Below are 16,553 nucleotides of genomic sequence, written 5' to 3'. Positions count from 1 at the left end.
TCACTGCTTCCTGCGCTCACAGCCTGGCCCTGTATGGGAGTGGCCCAGGCGGCCACTGCGTTTCGTTTTTTGGTGCAATATTCACATGGGATACAGCAAAAATCCTTCTTCCAAGGCTCTTGTGGCAGAAAGTTCTTGGGACAGGAGAAAACTCTGTGTGGCTCTTCAGCAGCTGTCGGCAAGTCTGTGGAACCTGCACAGATTATACCCAGTAGCAGCATGGCGTGCTGGTATTTGCAGATGCAACTGGCTGGAAGCAGAGGCCTGACAATGCTTTTATTGACATTTGGGTTGGAAAAAATAGCAGACTGGGAGTTCAAGCCTGAGGCATTTCATTTGGAGTATGCAGCCTCTGTGCTGAATCCTGGGCTGACAATTTCTTTAATCAGTTATTGACAGTGGAAGTTAATAGCTGCACCCGGGGGAGCTGGGGCATCGGTAGTATCGAAGGGCACATTCATAGCCACAGGCATGTTTAAACAAGCTGCTGCATTCAAAGCCCACACCATTGGTGTCTGCTTCAGTTTAACTTGTGTGGTTCTACTTTATTTTTGAAGACCAAAGCCCAAACTGTGGATTTTGCAAGTGAAACTCACTTGGTACGCCTTGTGCTGCCAGACACCAGCAATACAGGAGAAAGAGCATCACTGGTGCCCTGGTTGATGGTCCTGATGGCCTCATGGGCAGAGAGAGCCCTTAGTGTCTTCCACCCCTGCCAGCCTTGGACGTGTCCCAGTGCAAAAACACTGACAGGCTTAACCTGGATATCCTGTGGAAATGACTCTTGAAATAAAATAGAATTAATTTACTGTAACATGAGTCCGCTGTGGAAATCACCTCTGTGGAAGAGGGAGATGAGCATCTTCCAAGACTGCTTTAATATGAAAATTTAAATATATTCAGCTGGAAAAATTCAGAAGATGTGCCTAAAGATGTGACCTTAAAAGTTAGCATCTCAGGGGGTTTCAGACAGCCCAGCTCTGTGTTTCAGGCTGGTCAAACAGCTATTGCCTTCTGTCTGCAGTAAGTATTTAATTAGGAAGATGAATAGCTGAACTCTTTGATTAACCAGAAACCATTGAAAAGAGGGAAGAAAAATCATGAAGTTCAGTCATATTTCAGAGGTTCTCAGCACCCCAAAACAAATTTCTGTCCTTTTTGCTTATCTTGGAGAAGGAAAAGAAAACAAGACCTCCTCGCAGGTGAAGTGAGATTTAAAGCTTCTTCTGCCTTTTTTAGCTCTTGGGAGATTCTTTGCTCTTGTTTAAACTTATAGTATGTTTAGCATTAAGAATGTCTCAGGCCCCCCCTGAACAATGTTCTGGAGTAGAGTAACCTCTCAGCCCACGCTGCTCTCTTGTTCTCTCTTGTTGAAGGTCTCAATCTATGCACCAGTGGAAGTGCCACATCCTGCGAAGAGTGTCTCCTCATCCATCCCAAGTGTGCCTGGTGCTCCAAGGAGGTATGTGGGCAGACCTCGTTTGTCTTGCATGCTTTTAGTAATGATGAAAGGAAGAGCTTTTCTCCCCTTCCTGTTCCTGAGTCGATCCCATGCTGGACGGGGTGAGTGAGGGCAGTGGGTGCTCCATGCAGAGCATATTTTGGGTGTTGCAACTCCTCAGCTTTTTGACATCATAGGAAGTAAGTCTTTGACCCCACTGGCCCCCACACATCCTCAACAGAGCAGCACTGTTCCTTCAGTCCTTCTGTCCCTTCAATTACCTTCTTGTTTTTGGTGGATGCATGGGCTCTGTCTTGGAGGGAGGCTTGTTCAAAAGCTCTCTCCATAAAAAGCCCCAAGCCCCTGGCTGGTGTCTTGCTACGTGTCCTTTGCCGTGTGGCTTGGCATGGCATGGGCTCTTTGTCTGTAAGAAAGATAATTCTCCTTTCTGAATCTATTGTGTCATTTTGGGGGGGCAACCCGTGCTTCTGGCATCCATGCCATGCCGTGGCGATGAGTTGCACAGCTTAACTGAGCACTTCAGAGTGAAAGTACATCCTTGTAATGATGCTGAAGCTGCTCACCTGTAATTTAATTGCACTTCCTTGTTTGTGAGAAATTGCAAGTATCTTTTCCTGCTCCCTAGGAGATGCTCATCAGTTTAGATATAGATAGATAGATAGATAGATAGATAGATAGATAGATAGATAGATAGATATAATCCAATATATGTTTTATCATGTAGACTTACAATTTCTAGAGAACAAGGTGCATGAAAGACCTGGTAACACCTGATGCATAGATAGCAGTTGTCTGCTTATTGCCTGTCCTAAGTGTTTAAGAGAGAAAGAGGGGTGCTTAAAGATGCATGGAAAAATCCTGCCTACTTGCAGGCACAGCTGCTGTGCCAGGAACTGGGTTTGGGCTTTGGGAAACTGCAGGGCAGTGGATAATTTTGAACCTCTCAGTGGGCATGGCCAGGAATGCTGCTGTTCTGTTCCCTGCTGACCCTTACTCCTGTAGTGTGGCCGTCCTGGTCCCATTTTGAGCACTCGCTTCACCTTCCAGCTATAGATGGTGATGCTGAGATGAGAATGCAGGCACTGTCCATGTGCCCCTCTGCTGCTTCCATCCCTCCTCCTGCCAGGCCTGCCTGGGGCAGCTGCAGCTCCTCAGAGCAGAGGATGGGTTTGGGGATGGGTATGAACATGGAGCAGAAGTGGCTCCCACTCCCCATGGTTTGGCTGGGTCTTGGGATGTACCCCATGCGCTGGCTCTCCAGGTCTATTTTACTGCATTTTTCACTTACTTGTAAGCACAGTTGCAGCTTTCCAGGGAAAAACTTGTAACCCTGCAAACACCACGCTGCCGGACAGTGTAATAGCCTTCATGGGTTGTTTTTTCCAGAAAGGCAAATGGTGTGCAGAAGGGAAAGGGTAAAGCAATAGATCTCTCTTCTGAGACATCTTGTAAACAGCTGTAAGAGCTCCTCTTCGAGCCAGCTAATCTGTGGTGGTGAGATTGGATCCAGGAACGCTGGCTATTAAGCTATGGGTACCCAATAGCTTGTGCTTTTTTGTTGGGTTTTTTTGTTTTTCTTTTACTTCTTGGCCTCCTCAAAAGACAATTTTTTTGCAAAATGCTGCAGTGGAAATGTTTGTCTGGTGGTCGCTGTGACCACTAATTGTACAGCAGCCCATGGGACTGGCAGCCTGAGTCTTATCTTGCAAACAGAATAGTTACCAAAAAAAAGTGTTCCAAACTGGAATGGAGAGGCCAGGAAGGAAGATGGGTGTTTACGGGGAAGTGCTGTAATACTTTCTGACCTTTAGCCTGCAGCAGCTATTTAAAAGCACAGTTCAAGGTGTTTCATGCCAAGAGCTACATGTTTAAAAGCTGCTGTCCCCGTTACATGCTACATGCTAAAACTTAGCAAGTTCTTTTCTAATTCTGTATTTTTATTTTTTTTAGAATGTGCTGTTTGAAACCCTAATTATTTCTCTTTAGCTGAGATCATCAGGTGAGGTAATGGGATTTTGAAAGACACCTAGAGTTTTTCGACTTCAAAAGTTTTAAAGTAATATTATAAACTCTCTAATATCCGCTTTCTTTTCATAGTCATTTCACCACCTTATTCCCCTTCCTTCTGTTGCAGCCTAGTCAGGTTATTAAATTTGTTAAATAGCTCATAATCTGTTTTCCTCAGCTGTCATTTGCTATTTGTGTTGCCTGGGAGAGTATATGCCAGTCAAATTCTACAGCTCTGCTGCTGTTTGAATATTGGGGTAAGATATTGGAGTGGATTCCACAGATGGTAGTCATGTTGTGGTAGAACCTCAATAAGCCTGATTTGTGTGTATTTTGTGCTCCCTTTGCTTTCACTTAACAGGTTTAGGAGCAAATTGGGCCAGCTTTTGTCAACTTGGTAGGTAACAATTAATAATGTTGTCAGGAAGCATACATAGTAGAAGTCTATCAGTACATATTGTATAATTCTGTATATAATTGTGTGTATTACGTGTGTATGTATTATGTGTACAGGAAGTGTAGAGATGTCTGTCAAATGTAGTATGTATATATATATATATACATACACACAAAGTTTAATTCTATATATTTTTTATCATCATCTCTCTATATACCTTCTTGTGTTTCCTTTGGGGAATAACATTACTTGGCAGTACCATCCTATCTGTTTGTGGGAGAGGAGGAATTTGAACAGGAAAGCTGTGCTGTTTCCCAGAGACAGTCACACTTCATGCAGGCTCCCCCAGTGTTTCATTCTCCTCCATCACCCTTTGCACTCCTGGATCCAGCCTCCATGTAAGCACAGAGCAGCAGACAGTCATAGACTGCAGCTGTGGGTTAGGAGTGCATGAAGGCAATCCTTTGGATGCAAGGAGACCTATCCCGATAGTTTTCCTATCGGGATAAGGAAGGATAAGGTTCCTTGAATTTATATGCCTTGAATTGTGAGGATAAGAGCATGTGTGTAGGTAGATGCTTACAGAGTAGTTATGATGCTGTCACTTTATGACTGCCACCTCCTAACCTGGCTTGATTTGACTTCTTTTCACTTCTGCTTGTGTTCAGCCTCTCCAAAGGAGTGGTGATGGATGAGCTGATGATAGCAGCTTCTGGTATGCAGCAGCCTTAGAGCGCCCAGGAGCTGCTGAGCTAACCACAAGTCTTTGGGCTGTTGGAAGTTTGGAAGCAGACATCAATTCTGTTGGCTGTTGGAAGAATACCTTGAAAGGCAGGACTTGAAGGTGTTGATTTCAGTGGTGATTAGACGAGGAGATGTGAATGTTTGCCTTAACCATCACCTGAGCGTGCCTTGAAACAGAGCTCGGAGGGAAAATGACTCTTGGGGTGATGGAGACTGCTGTAGCCTTTCCATCCTTGCTGGAATCTTAATTAAGCCAAAATGTCCTTTTTGATTAATTGAACAGAAATTTCCCCAATGGCACCCTCTATTTTCCAGCAGGTGCTTTTACCCCATGCTCTCCCATCTCAGGAATGTGCGCTTGGAGAATGAGGAAGGAAACTCAATGATGTTCCTAAAGGGAACATGTCCACTTTTTTTAATGGAGAAAGCAGGCATATTTCAGACTGAATTAATGTAGAGCTGGATTGATTAAAGCAAAAAATGTCAGGGACATGCCCAGTCAGGAGTTAGATATCAGATAGTCAGTGCTATTCTCCATTTTTATAGCATGAACCAAGCAATTTGTCTTAAAACTGTCAAACTGATGAGCATGTAATTGTCACGCTGTTGTCTCCATTCACTGTTTCTGCTTGTGAGCATTGGCTTTTGTGAGCTTGTTAGCACAGAGGCTGGACTGCAACGTGCCCACTGGGCTGGGGACAGGCAGAGTTACTGATGAGGACTCGGTGGGACCTTCCCAAGCCAGTGCTTCTCTGTGGCATGAAACAATGTTTGGGGTAGATCCTGCTTGTGTGGGGCATCTCTTGGGTTTCTTGCCAAAGCAGGCATGCAGGCAGATGGTTGGCAGGTATTTGAATTGCTTAATTAACTGCGAGGGGTCCTCTGCTTGGGGTTTGAACCAGCTGGTGTGGGGTTGCCTTTCAGTGTGATTGTTCATGAGCTAGTTGGACCTGTGCAATGCCCTTTACTCCCCCGATCGGCTCATCCTTTTTTGCCTTTCATTGAACCTCCATGAGCCTTGATCTCTGTCACAGAAAGCTTTGCACTTGAGTTGGATAGTACCTGGTAGCCCCAGTTCTGGCTTTGGGTTTTGACCCATGGGAGTGTGTTTGCGGGTGCTGTGGCGATTGCTGGGGCTTTCCCAAGGCCACTGTCACTCCCCTGCTCAGAGTTATGCTTCCTGGGTAAGAAATCAGGCAGAAGTAGGAGTCAGTCCTGCCCTCCTGAGTGCTGAGCTGCACCCCCATGCCCACAGGTGTTTGTACCCCTGAGGCTGGATGTTTTTTGTTTGTGTTGCTTTTTGCACAGTTAGAGTGTCCTTTCTAATGGGTAGCAGCAGAAATCAGCTGGCAGAGGTGCTCACCTGGAGCTGGGGTCCAGGTACTGGGAGAGCCAGAGAGCATCTCCCCACAGGTGCCCTATTGTTGGGTGGACATGCCCAGGAGAGCACCTGGACCCCACCAGCTTTTCTCTGACTTGAGGTCAAACCACATCTGAGAGAAACTTTTCTCCAAGGCTGCCTGAAACGTGCTGCTCTGAAAGGATGGGCGTTGTTTTCAGTTTTGTGAGGGGTTCTGATTTTTCTTCTGTAATGCTGGAGATGACTTAAATAGTCCCAGTCCTCCTTTTTGGAAGTTCATCTGTTTACACGACACGTTCCAAGAAATTTGTGTTCCTATCCATCTGATGTGCCGTCGTCGGTTTCTTGGCTGGACCCCGGTGCTGGATGCTGGAATGCAAATCTCGCATTTTTCAAATAGCGTTGGGACCTTGTAGTGAGAAAAATGCAGCAGGAAGCCTCTGTGTCCCAGGGCCCTGTATCTGAGGCTGTCCTTGAGGGACTCACGGAGACTACCCCAGGATCTGTCAGAAACCTCTCCCTCCTTGATATGTCTTCTGTCCTCTGCCATGCTGGAGCTTCAGCAACAAGTGAGGTTTATTCAGCCCCATGCTGGTTTTGGCTGCACAGCTGAAGGAGGGGCTGGCATGGCTGTGAGCATCTTCTCTGCATTCTTTCATGTCATTTTAGTCCCTCAGCCCTGGAGCGGAAGAGGGTTGTCTCTATTGTTGTAGTGCAGAAATAAGTAGGAATCGACCATTTAAAATCCAGTAAGTTTTAGGCATGTGACTTGTTCCCTTTGGCACTTTTGGGGAGAGGAGAAAAAAAAAAAGGCATTCTAACAAATGGGCTTTTTGCAAAAGGCTGCATTGTGTGGCTGGCTGTTCCCGAGTGCTGCCCTGCACAAGGCTGCATTGTGCTCCACGCACGAGGCTCGCAGCAAGGGCTGGAGCTCTGGGACGGGTGCTGGGAGACTCCCGGCCCTGGCAGCCTGTCCTTTGGGAGTGAGCCACTGCCTGCACCTTGCTGCCTGTGCCTCACTGCCTGTAGCGGGCACAGACTGTGTTTTAACCAGCTCCCATGAAGTCTCTCCCACCTCCCTTATTCTCCAGCAAAGCTGCCCAGGACAGCCTGCCCACATCAAAATGCTCCGTCAGTGCTCCACCTCAGGGACTGCTTGCTGTCATTTTTGTTTCCCAAGTGACAGTGTCGTGCCAAGGCATGCAGTGGGGTGGTGTGAGGGAGGGAGTACATGTGGTGCTCACACGGGGATGTGCGGTATCTCTCCTGGGGAAGAGGATGCAGGTCCCTGGAGCCACCCAGACTCAGTCTCCAGCTTCACATTCTGATTTGGTTGGTGGGTTTGTCCGTCTTCCCTCGGTGTCACCTCCTTGTCCTCTCTTCTGTCTTTTGCCAAGTTCCTTTGAGGCGATGCATGTGCATAAAATAATAGCGATGGCAATGGGCTGTCCATGCAGCAAACCAGACATTTTGCCTTGCTCTCATGTGGCCCAAACCAGGGCTGGTAGCAAGTGCTGCTGCTGTGGCTGGGTTGAAAACCCAGGCTTAGCTTTCTCTTGCGATGCTCTGCGAGCAAATTCAATGTTCAAATCCTTGCAGAGTTTCCTTTTTTGGTAGGTCCCTTCGAAAGGCTCCAGGCTCCTTCCAAGTACAGTCACCACAAAGGACACCAGCTTCTCCTTGTCATCTCCTATTTGCTAGATACCAGCATGTCAAAACAAAGCCCCTGCTGTGGGGATTGATGTATTCGCCTCCACTTCCCTTTTGTCCATTCTTCACCCCCCAGGAGTTTGGCAGCACAAAGTCCATCGCATCCCGGTGCGACTTCCTGCAGAACCTGATTGCGAACGGTTGTGCCGGAGCCATCGAAAACCCCAGCAGCAGCATCAGCGTGGTGAAGAACATCCCTCTGAGCAGCAAGGGCTCTGGCCAGACCCACCTGGATGTCACGCAGATTATGCCTCAGAAGGTCGCCTTGAATCTTCGTCCTGGTGAGTCCCCAGTTGCCATGTGGGGTGAGGGAAGTGAGAAGGGGTGACCAGGACATGCCGAGAGGGTGCTGTAGCTCATGGCCTCATAACCCACTAAAGCAGGTGACTGCTGGCCCCTTCCATACTTGTGAACCTCGGTGGTGCATCACAAATAGGTTTGGGGCTGAGGCACATGTCCTCTGTGAGAGGACACTGCTGTTGGGCAAAGTCAATCAAAGCCCACCCACAACTGTTGCCAGTACTAGTCTTAACCCTTGCATGTGTTTAAAAGGAACCTGCTCAGGTTAAAAATGGAATCACTGGATAGAATGAGTTAAAATAACTTCGGATCCTCGACCAAGCTGATAGTGCATGGCTCTAAACTGAGACGGCTCCTTCTATAAATTGGAAACAAACCCACATATCTGTTTTCTGTTGGTATGCGAAAGAGCCATTGGATCAAGGGAGAAGATGGAGATTTGAACTTGTGACTCAGGCCTTGGACTGTAGCCAGGTCCCTGTTTCATTCCCCTGAGCCATCACTTTTCTTCAATCTCTTCCTTTTAATTAAAAATTTAAAGGGAGTGGCTCATCTGAGCCATGCGAGCATGCTTGTTATCAAAAGTTTTTGCCTGGTGGGGGGAGGCTTTAATGTGGGTTTAGAATTCTTGCAAAAATGTGGCAGCTGATATTTCTGAAGGGGGGGAAAAAAAGCTCTTTATTGCAGAGTTAAGAAGCAAATATAAAAGCTTGATTCATTATAAGCGATTGGTGTGGGTTTCTAAGGCTTACAGTTTTGTGACAGCTCTCATTTGCATATAGAAAAAGGAAATATGATGTTTTACCCAAGAAAAACAGGAGCTGGAGCTAGTGCTCATGCTACCAGTGCTCTCCCAGAGCCTACCAGCTGCTGCAGCAGTTCTGTTTTAGCTGTACAGGTTGGATGGTTGTTATGGCTCTCAGTTAACTTCTCCAGCAGTATGACTGCTGTCATCAGTCAGACTCTCAAATCTAAAAATATTTTGCTTCAAAGCCTTAAAAGCAGGTACCTGAGAGCAGTCACCACTGTATGTACATCTAGATGCTTGGCTTCTGCCACTCAGTGTTGCTGATGAAACAGGTTTGCTCCCGTTAAAAAAAGGGAGTTGTTATTACTCCTCTTTCTTGAGGCAATTCCTGGCAGAAAGGGCCAACTCAGCTTCCACATCTCGCCTCCCGTATACCCCTCTTCATGCTCAGTGCCTGGTGCTCAGCGAATTCCCCTTTCCCAATCCCTGGCAGTTTTGCCCAGCCGAGGCGCTGATTCCCACCACTCTGATCTGCGGCAGGACGTAGGGGTCCATCTCCCCGTGGCTTCCCGGGGCCTGTGCTGTCAGATACCTTGGGCTGCAGAGGGCTGGTGTGCTGCTTCTGCCTGCCCTTGCAGGGGACCACACTCATGGCCATCTTCAGTTCTTCTTGACAGAGAAGCCCTCCAGGTCGGGGCTGAACTGCAGGAATCACCCCAAGGACCCCTGCAGCAATTCCCATACTGAGCCAGCGAGCTCCCCTCCCTGTGCTCCTCTTGCAGAGCATCAGAGTCACTGCAGGAAGGGGTAGATACCTAGATGTTTGTAAGAGTATCTCCCATTTTTGGTCTATTTTTGATGTTGGGCAGCACTCCTCCTTTGGGCTGCTGACTTCCTAAACCCTTGTATTAGCAGCCACAGTTTAAATTATCCATTAATCCTTCATCTTGAGAGAATGGATGTCACCCTATGAACCCAAGACAAAAAGGAGACAATGTTGATTTAATTTTAGGCATGAAGGGTGTACTATTTCAAAGATGAATTCATGCGGTGGTCTGTGGCAATGGTGATCTTGTATTCTTCAATTGCTAAGCAGAAGCAGAAGGGAGTGGATTGTCAATTGTTTGCTGTTCCCACCCAAGCAGTTTGATCTCATCATCCTGTGGCAGAAGTCGCATCCCCAAATCTGTGTCTGCAGCTAAACTCCAAAGGCCTTAAATTGATGTCCTTGCAAGGTAGCTTTTGGATTAAGCATTTAGCTTTTATTACATTGCTTTTTAATCCTGAGTCCAGCTATAAAGCAGTGTGTCCTAGTTAAATGAATAATATAAATAGTGTAAAAGGAATTAAAAAAGTAATAGGTGCAAGTTGTGTTGTTCATCAAGCCATAAGCCTCACCAAGCACAAAAAAGAGCTTTTCTTGGATAAGCACGATTGTCGAGTTTGTGTTCTTAAATTGGCCAAAATCAGTTTTTCCAGTTTCTGCACTGCCTCTGTGTGACAGTATCCGAGAAACATTTCTGAATTCAATTTTGAGTTTTAAAACTTTTCAATAAAAGCCCTAAGATGGAGAGGATGGTGGTGACGGTACATGAGGAAGGAGGGGGCTGGATTATCCCTAGAAGTGTGAGAGTAATACTGTGCACAGAGAATAATAAATTCTTTTGCACTTACATCTTCATACACTAGTGATCGTTTCTCTGAGATAATTGGTTTGTGCAGTTAGGAATGAAAGAAGAACTAAGCACAGGATCCTGTTGTTTTTGGTGCTTCTCAGGGACTAATAAATTTGTAACTATTAAGAGAGGCAGGTTGGATCAGACCATACCAAAAATCCTCTCTGGCAGGAAGAATAGTGTTTTGGAAATGGAAATGTTGCAAAACACAGAAGGACACATCCTCTTTTTCTGAAAGGGTTGGGTATTCCAGTGGGAAAAATGTGTAGGAATGAAAAACATAGGCATGGGAATGAATTTTTCCAGATTTAAACATATTTTGCAGCACTGAATTAGAGTCAAGCTTGCAATCATGTTTTTTTACCCTCCAATCAGTGCTAACAGGTTTTGCACCACATAAATTATGTTCTTTGCTCCCCCACAAAATGCATGCCAGGTGCAGCGTCAGGCCCACCTGGAACACCTCTGCTGACTTGGAGTTGTTCAGTCTGGAGAAGAGAAGGCTCTGGGGAGACCTTAAGAGCACCTTCCAGTACCTAAAGAAAGCCTACAAGAGAGCTGGAGAGGGTTTTTACAAGAGCCTGTAGTGATAGGACAAGGGGTAATGGCTTCAAATGGAAAGAGGGCAGGGTTAGATTAGATATTAGGAAGAAATTCTTTACTGTGAGGGTGGTGTGGCACTGGATGGATGCCCCATTCCTAAAGTGTTCAGGACCAGGTTGGATGGAGTCATAGTCACAGGAGCTTTCAGTAAAGCGATCTAGGGGGTTGGAATGAGATGATCTTTAAGGTTCCTTCCAACCCAAACCTTTCTAGGGTTCTGTGATTTGGTTAAGCCACCTCAATATCTCTGCTTACTGTAGGGCCAGTGCTGAGCTGCATCTTGCTGCACTCCACATCTCAGCCAGGGAAGTCCTGCTCCTGCTGGAAAAGAAAGCTGGGGAGAATAAAGAGGAGTATTTATGGCATGAGCTTCCTGCTTCCTACAGCTGGTATCTGGGCAATATCTACATGTGCATGTTTGCACGTGGTGCCTCTCACAGCCCTGCCTTTTCCCAGTGAGGTTGTAGCAGAGTGCAGGGAGATGGTTAAAGAGAAAGAAGGTGTTGGTTGAGGAGCTGTAGCTGACTCCTCTGGTACCCCAGCACAGAGCTGTGGGAGATGCACAGGGAGCTGGTGGAGGAAAGAGCAGACCGGGATCTAAACCCTTCCCAGCTTTGTTTGCAGAAGGGGCAGCCTCTAACCTCTAAATGCATCCTCCTGGGTGCTGGGTCTGGCTCCTTCATCAAGGGGCTGGATGCAGCTGGCCTGAAGCAGCTGCTGCAGAGGCTGGGAGAGGGTGTCCACTTGCTCTCAACACATGGAGATGGCTGCAGGGATCACTAAAGAGCAGATTCTGGAGCCAGGGACAGTGTTTGGCCCTGGTGCCAGCTGGGCTGCAGAGCCCCTTGTGGCCTGCCTTGCCAGCATGGCAGTTTTGGGATGCTGCTGCTGCTGTTGGGCTGGAATTAAGTGGGAGCAGCTGTGCTGCTGTGCACAATGAGGAGAACAATAAAGTGGTTAAGGAAGTGTTTTCACAATGCTAAAAAATGTGAGTTTCATTTCGGGGGAAGAAGAGGGGAAGCCACAAGTGTTTTTGCAGAACTTGCCAGTACCCAAAGTTCAGCCTTGGCCATGAAGGGCTGGGAGAGGGCAGGAGGGGGAACTTGGGCTTTTAAGTATCTGATTCCCTGAGTCTGAGGCTCCACTGAGCTGGAAAAGGGGCTGAGGTGGCAGTTGAGGACATGGGATCTCCAAACCAGCCGGGATGTGAGGTGCTGAAGTCTGAATTTTCCATTTAGACCCATCTCTCAGCAAAGCATAAGGCAGACTTTTACCGCCTCCTGTCTGGTGTGAAGTTGAGTTCATTTTGAAACCTCTTGACCTTTTTTGAGACATGGGTGGTGCTAGCATTGGCCTCCCCTGGTACCCCTTGTGGAGGGCATTCCTAGAGAAAATGCTCTGGCAAAGGGGAAGGTCAGGGATAGGTTTCCTCTGCTTGTCTTCACATTTGCACAGCCTGTGACTCAGCCCTGTCAGGTCCTTCCCTTCTGTTCTTCACTTCAAGAAGCTTTACCCTCTGCTTCAGTGCTTCCCTGGGTCACCCTAACAACCTTCTTTTTCCAGTTCACTTCCCTTTTGCCCTGCTTTCTTCAGGATCACGGTGGCACAGCTCTTTTTCGGATGGGAGGTCCTCTTTAAAGGTCTTTCTTCTGTGTCTGCATCAACTTTTCTTTCCTGCACAGCTCAGAGGACATCTTGCATTCATCTCACAGTGACTGTTCTATACTGACCCTCTTTCTCCTCCTGCTTCACTCATTCTCTCTTTTGTACAGGACTTCTTAGACTCCTCCTGGTTTGCTTTGAGGATGTACCCAAGTAAGCATGAGCAGGGTCCCTGTCTCAGTAGTCCACGAAACATCCATTTGAGGTTCACTCTGCTTGCTTTTCTTTCCAGTTTTCTAGGAAAACACCCTTGTACACATACCAGGGCAACGGCATTTTTCACATGTCCCCCCTTTAGATGTTCTCTCAGATGAGATAGAAAGACATTTTGCCATATGTCCAAAGAGCTAAAATAGAGACGTGCACTCCACAGATGTGTCTTTTTCTTACCAACCAGTACACTACATAGCTTAAGAGAACCCAATGTCAATACTTGCTTTCCTGGTAGTCTCCTAAAGGATGAATCTGGAAAAGCTTCCTCTCACCCTCTTCTTTTGCAAGTGATCTATCTGCTCTGCAGTGGAAAAAAAAAGCATGTGCAGTCTGGATTTTATGCGTGCTCGGAGTTTCCTTTTCACCACTCTCAACTCCTGTGTGTGTGCAGGTGACCAGACCTCCTTCCGAGTTCAGGTTCGGCAAGTGGAGGACTATCCTGTGGACCTCTACTACCTGATGGATCTCTCCCTGTCCATGAATGATGACCTGGATAATATCCGCAATCTGGGGACCAAGCTGGCTGAAGAGATGCGAAAGCTCACGAGCAATTTCCGTCTGGGGTTTGGCTCCTTTGTGGACAAAAACATTTCTCCTTTCTCCTACACAGCACCAAGATACCAAAACAATCCCTGCATTGGGTAAGTGGTGGTTGTACCCTGAAGGGACAAGCCCTGTCTTTGCACACAGCCTGGCTGCAGTCTCCTCTTCCATTCTTGCTTTAAATAATGAACCACACTTCAGCCTCAGCTTTTGGGAATGCTAATTAGCCATGGCTGTCACTGTGATACTTGAGCAATTCAAAATAGGACAGCTTCCAGTTTTGCTGTGGCTGTTGGGAGATCACTGTGTCTAGAGATAGGAAACTATCGTATTAGAGAGCTTGAAGTTATTTTTAAGTACCTGAAAAGGATGCAGACATGGCAGCTTTTTTGCAGGCTTTAAGCAAAAGGAGCCAGAAATTCCTGATTTCTGATTCTAGCTCTGAGTCATAGTTTGGCCTTGAGTAAATCAAATAAGCTTTTTGTCTGCATTTTACAGATAAGAAGACCAAGGCAATGTATGTCCTTCCCAACAAAAGGGAGGAGGAACTGAGATTTGTGATGGCCTGTAGTGCTGATTAATGAGTTCTTGTAGAGTGTTTTGAAGGCATCAGGCAGGTTTTTTCATCTTTATTGCTGTGGAAGGAAGCAAACTGGCAGTTGCAAAAGACACAAGTGATGTGGTTTGCTTTGTGGTGATATGAGAGCCTTCTGTCCTTTTTTCCTTTTTTTTTGTTTGTTAGTGTCTTTGCAAGAGTCTTTTTGCTGCCTTTTAGCCATCAGAGTTGGGATCAAATCCATTGAATTGAGGATTATGCAAGAGGGAAATTGGGTGTAATGGAGGGTGTCCAGGCTCAGATGGGTTTGGATGTTGGAATCAAAGAGTGGATACAGCAGCAAGTGCCCTCCTGGGAGGATGTCACCGTTTACACTTTCTAGTCCTCATCCACCTCATCCATCAGTGAGGTGCTTTCTAGTCATGTAAAGACAGTAAGGTTAGCATTTTTATTTGAGCCATTTGTGGATACCTACATTGTAAGATCACCTCATGAGTGGGTGCCAAGCTCTGTGCATGCTTCAAGCATGAGAGGCAGATAAAGAGAGCTTGCATCAGCTGTGAGTTTCTAGGCCAGCTTTTGGCACTGACCAAGCATTTGGCATCTCACTGCACGTTGACTGTTGACCAGACAAAAATTATCTGTATTCTCTTTTCACCAGTTCTGTCCAGAGTGGAAAGTCAAATGGATTTTAACACTGAAAACTCATACTTCAGCCATGAAGTGAGAAGTGACCACACTGACTGAGCCAGGAAGGTGGCTCTGCCACAATGGCACAGCACACCATGCCTCTTCATAGTACTTCTCCCAGAAATTTGGTGTGGCTTCTGAGAGATCCTCTCAGTCACCTCTGTTATTCTCAGTCTCTGACACCACTCATGTTGCCTGTGGGCTGGGGACAGGGTTTAGCTCCAGCTGGAGAAATCTTGGAAACTTTGTTTGGCTGGTTTGTGATTTAACTGGAGTAACATGGCTTTTGCCAAGTGAAATAGAGTGAAATATGGAGGAGGAAGGGGCTGGGAAAGGAGGAGAGGATGCAACTGGACAGCTCAGCAATACCTGAAACTACCAATGACCTTTCATCAAGGACATCCAGAGCTGTCTCCTCAGCTTTTCCCACTGTGATCAGGATATCTGCATGTACTTTTGGCTTTGCCCAGGTGGTTGCTTTTCTTTCTGTGGGTTACTTCAAGCCAGCCTTCTCTTGGGAAAGTATTTAGGAAGGATTGCCTAAGGTAGCTCATCTGGTGGGTGCTCCCTTCCAGTTGCCATATCTCCTTTATCCAAACCAGGGGTGCTGGCTCCTTGCTCTGTGGTGGAATCTCCTTCCCCTGCCCAGTCTGTGAGCGGGCTCTGGCTGCTGCCATGTGGCTCACTGATGTTGCAGTGAGGTTTGTCAGGTACAGTTTTGTTTGCAGCTATTTCTAGTGTCAAAACAAACTGTTCAGCTTCTAAGAAAAGCTGCAAGTAAACATGAGCTGCAGTGGGTGCTTTTTGCCCCTGGTCCAGGCTCTCTCTTCCGCTTCCTTGTGGTGATGTCTGACTTGCAGGTCCTGGGTAGGGTGCAGCCCTGCTTTCCTACAGGGTCAGGTTGGGATCCCTTGTCCCTGCTCTCATCCCTGCTCCTGACTCAGCATCCTGGGTGGGACCTCCCAGGAATCCAGGAAGTGGCTTCCTGCAGCCATGGTGTCGTCCAAGAGAGATGATAGTTTGAAGGAAACAAACACTAAATTTAAAAAGATAAGGAAGGCAGAGTGCCTGACTGAACCCCTAATTGCTGGTCTCTCTGTGATATGGCTTGTGGAGGTCACAGCCCGAGATAACCCACCCACACCACTGTGTGCCCTTGCTCAGCTATGGGGCGCCTGCCCTGCTCCTGCCTTGCAGCTTCTGCCAGCAAACCTGGAGTGTGAAACAAACAAAGAAGAATTAAATTATACATCTTCATGGGAGGTAGGACCCTACAGTGTGTCAGTGTTTTCTTTGTGCAGCAGGGCTCTGACAAACCATATGGGTTTGTATCACCTGGGCTAAGAGCAGCTTGCTGAGACCCTGCAGTGCAGAGGTTTCAGACATTGCAAACTCTTTGCCTTGGCCCTGTGTGCAAGTGGGATACAAGTCTGGACATGGGGGCTGATCATAGGGAATGGCTCCAGTTGGCAGCCAGGCCCAGGACAGTGGGACGTGCCCCATGGTTAGGTGTGTGCAGGACTGTGTGGGTGGAAATCCCTGCTCTGGGGTCCCTTGTGAGGGATTTGAATTCTCAGTGGTGGTAAATCTTAAATACTCCTTTGTGTAAAAAGCCTCTTAACAACTTACCTATAGAGGGTCATGTGTCAGCAGAGGCTTTTAATTGTTCTCTGGGTTTTATCTGTGAAGATAAGAGTGAATTAGTGCCAACCCAACTCCTTTGTAAACACATTTCTTCTTAACCCTTCCCATCCCTCTCCCCTGCACATGCTCCCTGATTTCTCATACCACAGGAGCTGCTCTGTTGAGCTCTCCCAGCCATGTGGTGAGAAGCAAAGCTGCTTTCTCATGGTTTTGTATGGGAAAAAAAGTTTTTCTGGTA

The 16,553-nt window shown here is 47.0% G+C and overlaps 1 protein-coding gene across 1 annotated transcript in view; it reads left to right on the top strand.

Moving 5' to 3' along the window:
• The window catches only part of ITGB5 (integrin subunit beta 5), a 59,611-nt gene that overhangs the window by 2,976 nt on the left and 40,082 nt on the right, over positions 1 to 16,553 (top strand). The window contains exons 2-4 of the mRNA XM_064661446.1: positions 1,377 to 1,462; positions 7,757 to 7,961; positions 13,274 to 13,523. Of these exons, the coding sequence (XP_064517516.1) occupies positions 1,377 to 1,462; positions 7,757 to 7,961; positions 13,274 to 13,523 (541 nt within the window). The remainder of the gene's footprint in view (positions 1 to 1,376; positions 1,463 to 7,756; positions 7,962 to 13,273; positions 13,524 to 16,553) is intronic.

The sequence above is a fragment of the Pseudopipra pipra genome, chromosome 7 (genome assembly GCF_036250125.1).
Source record: "Pseudopipra pipra isolate bDixPip1 chromosome 7, bDixPip1.hap1, whole genome shotgun sequence".
NCBI lineage: Eukaryota > Metazoa > Chordata > Aves > Passeriformes > Pipridae > Pseudopipra > Pseudopipra pipra.
This window is presented reverse-complemented; position numbering and strand designations above follow the sequence as displayed.